This window comes from Glandiceps talaboti, chromosome 4 (genome assembly GCF_964340395.1).
Source record: "Glandiceps talaboti chromosome 4, keGlaTala1.1, whole genome shotgun sequence".
Lineage (NCBI taxonomy): Eukaryota > Metazoa > Hemichordata > Enteropneusta > Spengelidae > Glandiceps > Glandiceps talaboti.
This window is the reverse complement of record NC_135552.1, coordinates 1,001,532-1,011,659: the sequence shown is the minus strand read 5'-3', so window position 1 is coordinate 1,011,659 and position 10,128 is coordinate 1,001,532. Positions and strand designations below refer to the sequence as shown.

General features: G+C 40.0%; 1 protein-coding gene across 1 annotated transcript; it reads left to right on the top strand.

The window, feature by feature from the left end:
* Nucleotides 1-2,001: 2,001 nt before the first annotated feature.
* On the top strand, nucleotides 2,002-7,866 carry LOC144433628 (uncharacterized). The gene has a single exon (XM_078121969.1). It carries the CDS (start codon nucleotides 2,002-2,004, stop codon nucleotides 7,864-7,866), a length of 5,865 nt encoding a protein of 1,954 aa, XP_077978095.1.
* Nucleotides 7,867-10,128: the final 2,262 nt, after the last annotated feature.

Sequence of the window (10,128 nt, the reverse complement as noted above, 5' to 3'; positions counted from 1 at the left end):
CCTTTTATATACAATAGGCCACAGTTTTTCCTTTATTTTTATTTATTACTTTTATTTATTTATTTATTTTTTTTTTTTTGGGGGGGGCAAGTTTAATACACACACTCACAATGCTTGACAGCCAATAGTGAGGAGTTATGAGGGTATGGTGCCATTATAACTCTCAAACATGAAAACCTATAGTTTGTGTTGGTGTTGGTGTAAAAATAACTTGAATATGTCACAGGGCGAACATGACGAATGCAGGTGGAGACGCGGGAAGGATGGCGAATGCAGATGAAGACGCAGCGAAGATGATGAATGCAAACGGAGACGTGGTGAAATTGGTGACAGTGGTGGAAGTGCGAAATTTGTGTCTGTGGATGTTGTAACGGACTTAATGCACTTATCATCGAAGCAAGATATTTTCATCAACAGCGCCCTCTATCAAGAACATCGACGTTGTTGGTAGTTTCTGTACAAAGTTTATATCTGACTAGTTGTTGATGTTAGAGACTGTTTTATTGCAAATAAAGAGTAGTTGTAGTCCTAGAGTAAGTAATTTTACAGAATACCTTGATGTCGATGCTTAACTTGTATGTTTTGGTCCCATGAATCAGTGCCGCTGAAAGCCATATCTCGCAACTTGTATTGAAAGATGTTCTTACGCACTGAAACATAGTTCCACGGTTATAGTAAAGTATGCATAGATTTTTGACTTTATTGTAACATTTCATACCTTGTTTATGGTCAGTCTGTGGTAGATGTAGTTTTGAGACAATCAGATTGATATTTAGTACATATTTCCTTTCATACATCGTGTAGTAATACAAAGAGTAGCGTATGTAAACAGATAGCACATTTTGTAACGAACGAAGATGAAGTAACACAATTGTCATCAATATTTACCTAGAGTGCCAGCTAAAAGGCCCACGAGGTAGTATAACCTTTATATATTTGATTATTATAATGATAGAAACCATTTTGTTTCATGATTTGTTAGTATAGAGTGTTTATAAGTCTTGCCAAGCACTAGTTTGTAATTACATTCAGCGTATACCTGACCATGTGTATTTCTAGGCCATGTAGTGTTTGTATTATGTTTCAAGTTCTCATGTAAGTTCCATTTGATTGATTTACCAGATCTTACGGTGGTGTAAGCAGAGTTCATTAATAAAGGAATGCCATCAGTATAAAGATCGTGTTCGCCTAAGTTATTTAGTTGGTACCTCTACAGTAAGATCTCTAGCCAACCAAGGCAACATAGAGAGAGAGAAGTAAGATCTGAAACCAGTAAAGAAACCTCAGAGAGCTAAGACATTAAACCAACAACAATATCCTAAAGAGAGAAGTAATATATCAACCCACAAGAGACAAGCTACGAATAACTAGAGAGAAGTGAGATTTCTGTACCCAAGTAAACACAATAGAAGTGAAATCCACATCAAATTATAGTTATCCAAAGAAGGAAAGGACCACATACAGGAGTAGCAAGATAACAAGAGAAATATATTACAACTTAAAGAGTGCAACAGTGGAGAGCTGACCAGATAGTATCAGAAGTTTGAACACTAAAGCAACTGAAAACAAGTGAACATTGGACAAGAAGATTCCAAGCTGATATAAAAACAATTTAAAAATAGACATTACAGAAAGCAGTAACCCAGAGATATAGAGATATAGAGATAAGTAAAATGTGAACAGTGTAGTTGACCAAAGTATAAGGCAATACCCTTAAAGTGTATATTGACCAGTAATACAATGTAGATTAGGTCTTCTCATATATACTACATTCTACTTAAAAATAAGTTCTGCTAAACGTGTGTTATAATATATACTCTCCAGTGCTTTTCATTGATAAATGTAAAAACTTGTTCTATACATGTACTTCAGTTATTGTTACAGTGTAAAAGTACATATTTGCATTCACACATAGATGTTATAGGTTGTTTGCCTGTGTAACATTAACCGGTATTGTTTTGTCAACTAACCCCATTTATCACAGCACATTTTCATTGTAAAATGGCATCGAAAGAAGTAGCAGATCTGATTACAAAGATAGAGAAAGAAATAGAGGACTCCCAGGATGCCCTAGATGTAGAAGTTAATCAGACTGAAAGGGAGAGAATTCTAGACATGATGGAAGGAAACCAAAGGAAGTTCTTGGAGCTCAGTAAACCTGATGAGGATGAGACACAGAAACTCCGTAGGAGTAGCAGAACTCGCAAACCCACACAGAAAATGGCAGAATTTCTGGAGACAGAGAAAGTTAAAAGACATAAACAGCTAAAAAGGATCTTTGCTCAAAGGTATGAGGCTTGGAAGGCAGTAAGCAAAACTGGACGTGCAAAGTTGAAAGGTCATTGTACGGAAGACTCACTTAATGGCATATTCGAGGCTCTAAACCAGTCTCGAGATGAAGTAATCCATGCTTATGAAGCAGTGCGTGAAGTTAGTCTTCCAGACAATGAGATGCTGCGACAGGCAGACACATGTACAGCCATCACCAACCAACTGCTCCGAGTGGTTTCGCGTAGATGCAAGAGTGATGATGATGAAAGCTATGGAGACCTACTCCATGACATGCTGTTGTATGATGATAATGCTTCTATATTTAGTACCACATCATGTAAAGTATCCGAGAGTACGTCTGTAAGGCGTGCAGAAGCTGCAGCTGAACTTGCAGCTCAGGAAGCAGAATTGAAAATGTTGAAGGCCAAACAAGTAAAGCAAGCTGAATTGGATGAACTTCAACGTCTACAGGAGCAGAAGAAAAGAGAGATGGAGTGTTTGGAAAGAGAGAAAGAGTTAGAGAAAGCCAAGGCTAAACTCAAAGTCTATGATGAAAGTTCTGGTCAACAGACCACAATGCACCACACTACATACCCTACCTCTGTTCCAAATGATACAATTTCTCTCACTCGTGCGCTACAAGACAGTTTGTCCATGAGTAGATTACCAATGCCAGAGCCATCTGTATTCATGGGGGATCCTCTTCAGTATGTACAGTGGAAAACAAGTTTCAAAACCCTTATTGAAAACAAAGGTATCACTGCTGCAGAGAAGATGTATTACTTGAGGAGATACCTATCAGGGGACGCATTAAAGGCAGTTGGGGGTTTCTTTTACAGTAATTCTGAGGATTCATATAGAGGTACATGGAACCTTTTGGAAGAGCGCTATGGCCATCCTCTCATAATTCAGAGGGCGTTCAGGGATAAATTGTCCAAGTGGCAGAGGATTGGACCCAAGGACTCAGTCGGTCTACAAGAATTTGCTGATTTCCTCAAGGCCTGTAGGGATGCCATACCACACGTGCCTGAACTAGGTATTTTGAGTGACTGTGAGGAAAATCGGAAGTTATTAGTAAAGTTACCAGATTGGGCTGCTGCACGTTGGAATCAGAAGGTGACAGAGATGATGGACAGCACAAGCAAGTATCCAAACTTTGAGGACTTTGTCACATTTGTAGCCAAAGAAGCACGCACTGCATGCAATCCTATTTCATCACTTCATGCCATAAGGGAAAGTGGCACCTTTGAAAGAGATGCAGGAGGAAGAAGAGGATACAATCGAAGCAAAGGCACTACTTTAGCCACAGAGTCAACAGAAGTTAACAAACATAAAGAGAAAACAACATCTGACTCCAATACATATACACCCAAACCTTGCCTTTTATGTAGGAAGTCGGATCATCAGATTAACACATGTCCTGAGTTCAAGAGTAAGACTTTGGAGCAGAGAAAACAGTTTGTACAGGAAAACAGAGTATGCTTCAGCTGTCTCAAGAGAGGACATAATTCCAGAGAATGCCGACGAAAACTAATTTGCGAAAGGTGCAAGAAGAGACACCCAACAATGCTTCATGATGAGAGTAAGCAAAGAGAATCCACTGACTTGACCAAAAGCAATACAGAAGAAGCATCAGTGGTGTCCTGCAAGGTTGAATTGGGAGATAGTAACAGTACTTCCATGATAGTTCCAGTATGGGTGTCATCTACAGAGTCTCCATCAAATGAAGTGCTCACATATGCATTATTAGACACACAAAGTGACTCGACATTCATCCTGGAAGATACGGCAAAGTCTCTGTCAATCCAGTGTCAACCAGTTCGCCTGAAGCTTTCCACAATGACTTCAGCATCGTCCATGATTGATTGCAGTGCTGTTTCCAATCTACTTATTAGAGGAATGTCTACCCCAACTCACATACAGATTCAGCAAGCATATACCAGAGACTACATTCCAGCCAACAGATCACACATCCCAACCTCAACCATAGCAAACAAATGGCCTCATCTTCAGAGAATAGCTCATGAGATTGCTCCCCTTCAGGGTTGCGAAGTAGGAATGCTCATCGGCTACAATTGCCCACAAGCACTGGCCCCAAGAGAGACTATAGTTGGAAAAAATGATGAACCATTCGCCATCAAGACGGATCTGGGATGGAGCATAATTGGCTACAATGATCCAAGATCACATAGTTATGCCACTAGCATCTGTAATCGTATCACAGTGAAGGAGACCCCTTGCATATCTCCCAAACACGTTATCAGTGCGCTGGAAGCTGACTTTTCAGAGAAAGGCCATGGAGAGAAAGTCATATCACAAGAAGATCTTCAGTTTCTCAATATTCTGGAGACCAGTATTCACCAAACAGAAAGTGGTCACTATAGTATGCCTCTTCCCTTCAAGTCTGGGAAACCAACATTACCAAAAAACAAGAGGACAGCAGTTCTCCGGCTGAATCATCTCAGGAGAAAATTTGCAACTAAGCCAAAGTACTATGCTGATTACAAGAAATTTATGGATGATGTTATAGAGAAGGGTGATGTAGAGGAAGTTGAAGGCCAAGGTGAAGAAGGAAGAGTGTGGTATATCCCGCACCATGGTGTCTACCACCCTCAAAAGCCAGAGAAGATACGGGTAGTGTTTGACTGTTCGGCACGCTTTGCTGGGACATCCCTGAATGGTCATCTACTCACTGGACCTGACTTGATAAACTGTTTGATTGGTGTGCTATGCAGGTTCAGAAAGCATCATATAGCAGTGATGTGTGATATAGAGAGGATGTTTCACCAATTCTTGGTGAATGAAGAGGATCGAAACTACTTAAGATTCTTATGGTGGGAGAATGGTGACACTAGTATTGAACCCAAAGAATATCGGATGAAGGTACATTTGTTTGGGGCTGCTTCCTCCCCTGGATGTGCCAACTATGGTCTAAAGTATCTTGCCAACCAAAATGAAAGAGAGTTTCCACTGGGAGCAAGCTTTATAAAGAAGAATTTTTATGTGGACGATGGTCTCATCAGTGCAGATTCTGTGAATGAGGCAACTGCGTTAGTGAAGGAAGCACAGAAAGTATGTGCCAAAGGAGGATTGCATCTCCACAAGTTCATCTCAAACAGCAGAGAAGTAATGGAAACCATCCCCACTCGTGAACGAGCAGCCGGAGTAAAGGACGTTGACCTAAGCTATGACAACCTTCCCATCGAGCGAGCATTAGGGATCCAGTGGTGTGTAGAAACAGACACATTTAAATTTCACATACAGGCCAAGGATCAACCACCTACACGTCGTGGCATCCTGTCTACAGTTGCATCTATTTATGATCCACTTGGGTTCCTTGCTCCATTTATCCTCATCGGCAAGGGAATCTTGCAAGAAATGTGTCGAAATGGAATTGATTGGGATGAACCACTGCCAGAGAAGTTACGTCCACGGTGGGAGAGGTGGAAAGCTGACTTTACTAATTTGAGACAGATTCAAATACCTAGGTGTTATAAACCACCCAACTTCGGACACATTATAGCTGTTGAACTACACCACTTTTCAGACGCCAGCACTAGCGGTTATAGTCAGTGCTCATATCTGAGACTAGTTGGAGAGAATCGAGTACACTGTTCCTTGGTTTCTGGGAAGGCTAGAGTTGCACCAACCAAGGTGGTTACCATTCCCCGTTTAGAGCTGACGGCTGCAGTGGTTTCTTCGAATATGAGTAGCATGTTGAAAGAAGAGTTAGAATTCACTGTGGATAGGGAGTATTTCTGGACAGACTCCCAGGTAGTTCTAGGGTACATCGCTAATGAAGCGAGAAAATTCCATATATTCGTAGCGAATAGGATCCAGAGAATTAGACAGGTTTCCAAGCCCAGTCAGTGGCATTATGTATCAACAGAGGTAAACCCTGCAGATCACGCATCGAGAGGTGTCTACGCAGCTGAGTTACTAGCCTCGAATTGGTTCAGAGGCCCAGAGTTTCTGTGGGAAAGAGAATTAACATTAAGTGAGGAGTCAGACTATCAACTGAACATTGGAGATCCAGAGGTGAAAAACGTCACAAGTTTCATGGCTGCCACATCAACAGAGTCATTCAACTTGAAGAATCGCATATCCCGTTTCTCTGAATGGTCTAAGGTTGTTGGTGCGGTAGCACGCATAAGAAGACTTGTAAGGAATAAGAAGGGTAGTAAAGACTTTTCCAGTCCACAAGAAAGACAGGAAGCAGAAAGATACATTATAAGGTGTATCCAAGGTGAAGCCTTTGCCAAGGAAATCAAAGAACTCAAGTTGACAAGGGTGAAGAAAGGTAGCAGCATCCACAATTTGAACCCATTCCTTGACAGTGAAGGTGTTCTGAGAGTCGGAGGTCGATTGAAGAAAGCAGATATTCCTGATAGTGTGCGACATCCAGCCATTCTACCCAAGGACAGCCATGTTACAAGGTTACTCATTTCTCACTTTCACAACAAAGTTCAGCATCAAGGTCGAGGAATAACATTTAACGAGATAAGAGCTAATGGGTACTGGATTATGGGAGGAATCAAGGTTGTAGCCCTCCATATCTACAGGTGTATCAAATGCCGTCGACTTCGTCGTCCAGTAGAAGAACAGAAAATGGCTAATCTTCCAGAAGATAGAGTGGAACCTTCACCGCCCTTTACATTTTGTGGTATGGACTGCTTTGGTCCCTTTATAGTAAAGGTGGGAAGAAAAGAGTGTAAGAATTATGGACTACTGTTCACATGTATGTGTTCAAGAGCTGTTCATATTGAAACCCTGGATGATATGTCTACAGATAGTTTCATCAATGGCCTGCGTTGTTTCATTGCTATCAGAGGTCCAGTGCAGCGTCTACGTTCAGACCAGGGAACCAACTTCGTAGGGGCGAAAAATGAATTCAAGGAAGCACTGAAGGAATTAGATATGGAAAGGATTAAGGTCTTCTTAACAGAGCGCCAATGTGAGTTTGTCATGAATCCTCCACATGCTAGCCACGCAGGTGGAGTATGGGAGCGCCACATCAAGACAATCAGAAGTGTTTTATCATCCATGCTACAGCAATCTCAAGGCCGACTTGATTCGGCATCGCTACGCACATTCCTCTACGAAGTCATGGCCATAGTAAATAGTCGACCACTCACAACAGAGAGCCTCAATGACCCTATGAGTCCTGAGCCACTCACTCCTAATCATTTGCTCCACATGAAATCCTCTGTAGCTCTTCCCCCTCCAGGTAAATTTGTAAAGGAGGACTTGTATGTCAGAAAACGATGGCGAAGAGTGCAGTACCTAGCCGAGCAGTTCTGGGGCAGATGGAGAAAGGAATATCTTAACACACTTACCCAAAGACAGAAGTGGAATACGCCAAGGCGAAATACTAAGAAAGGAGATATTGTCTTGCTCAAAGACGATCAAGTCCCTCGTATGGAATGGCCACTAGCTATTGTAACTGAGACTACAGAAGGTGAAGATGGTCTAGTGAGAAAGGTTAAGATCCAGGTTAGCACCAAGAATCTTGACAAGAAAGGGAGACGTGACAGTAAACTGTCAATTTTGGAGCGACCCATTCAAAGGTTGATTCTTCTGTTGGGAGCAGATTGAGTCTTGTATCCACATTTGTTAAACTTAATTGTTATGCATTATTAGTGTGGAGTGTTATATTATCTTGGAAATTACTAAGAATTTATTCCAGTTATTAAGTGTTACATTTATATGTTTATCATGATGATTTTTCCAAGCAGTCATAATTCATTAGTAATTTGATGGGAGTGTAACGGACTTAATGCACTTATCATCGAAGCAAGATATTTTCATCAACAGCGCCCTCTATCAAGAACATCGACGTTGTTGGTAGTTTCTGTACAAAGTTTATATCTGACTAGTTGTTGATGTTAGAGACTGTTTTATTGCAAATAAAGAGTAGTTGTAGTCCTAGAGTAAGTAATTTTACAGAATACCTTGATGTCGATGCTTAACTTGTATGTTTTGGTCCCATGAATCAGTGCCGCTGAAAGCCATATCTCGCAACTTGTATTGAAAGATGTTCTTACGCACTGAAACATAGTTCCACGGTTATAGTAAAGTATGCATAGATTTTTGACTTTATTGTAACATTTCATACCTTGTTTATGGTCAGTCTGTGGTAGATGTAGTTTTGAGACAATCAGATTGATATTTAGTACATATTTCCTTTCATACATCGTGTAGTAATACAAAGAGTAGCGTATGTAAACAGATAGCACATTTTGTAACGAACGAAGATGAAGTAACACAATTGTCATCAATATTTACCTAGAGTGCCAGCTAAAAGGCCCACGAGGTAGTATAACCTTTATATATTTGATTATTATAATGATAGAAACCATTTTGTTTCATGATTTGTTAGTATAGAGTGTTTATAAGTCTTGCCAAGCACTAGTTTGTAATTACATTCAGCGTATACCTGACCATGTGTATTTCTAGGCCATGTAGTGTTTGTATTATGTTTCAAGTTCTCATGTAAGTTCCATTTGATTGATTTACCAGATCTTACGGTGGTGTAAGCAGAGTTCATTAATAAAGGAATGCCATCAGTATAAAGATCGTGTTCGCCTAAGTTATTTAGTTGGTACCTCTACAGATGTTAAGTATGAGAGAAAGTCCATAGCCAGGCAAGTGAAAATAATCCAAACTACCGACCCTCTGACCTAACCTAACCTGAGGACAACCCAAAATGAGAAGAAAAAGAAAAAAGATGAACCGTTTGTGTATATGTAATATGTGGTCATGCGTAGTGATGGCAAAAAAGGACCGAGGCGTGAGGTAGTTGATGGCGATGATGATGAAAATACGGGTAGTATTTGAAATGTGTAGGTTGGAGAGGGGGTTATAAGAACAACAGTCACTCATTCATTCATTCATACTTAGAAAAGTAAAAGCATTTTAATTTCACAAGATTTTGATAATCATTTTCTTTGGCCTTTGTAACCATCTATTGTTTTGTTATAGTTCCATGCTAATGTTATAAAAAAATAGTATAAAAATTAAAATTACTGAAAATGTAACATGTAAAATTAACTATATATGCAGTGTGCGTGAACAAAAAGAGTGTTTCCTGTCAACAGATGGGCAGGACATTGTGTTTTTATATTTGTCAGGGGGGGGGGGATTGTTTTGTGGATGAATTGCAGGGGGGGGGGGGGTCACTATTTTTAAGTACAACATGAACAGTTGCTAGTATTCAATTCCCACATTTCTTGCAATAGTGCTATTTAATACCGGTTGCTAGTATTCAATTCCCACATTTCTTGCAATAGTGCTATTTAATACCGAGTGCTAGTATTCAATTCCCACATTTCTTGCAATAGTGCTATTTAATACCGGTTGCTAGTATTCAATTCCCACATTTCTTGCAATAGTGCTATTTAATACCGGGTGCTATTATTCAATTCCCACATGTCTTGCAATAGTGCTATTTAATACCAGGTGCTGGTATTCAATTCCCACATGTCTTGCAATAGTGCTATTTAATAATGGATGCTAGTATTCAATTCCCACATTTCTTGCAATAGTGCTATTTAATACCGAGTGCTATTATTGAAGTGTGTAATATTGACCCACTTTGAGTGTTATATTATCCATATCCATATTATTGATAATGGTCTTTCTGAGACCTCGACCTTTGACCTCGACCTGTATCTTCAAGGTCAAATAGCCAAACATTAATCATAGTGCACAGTATACAGCAGAGATGCATAGACCAATTTCAACCAAGCCTGGCACAAATGTCAAACTTCACATTTTGTGCACAAGCTCAGTCTGGCGGCTTAATACATAGAAACCTAAATTAAATGACTTAATACCCATTTTATTTATAATGAGCTT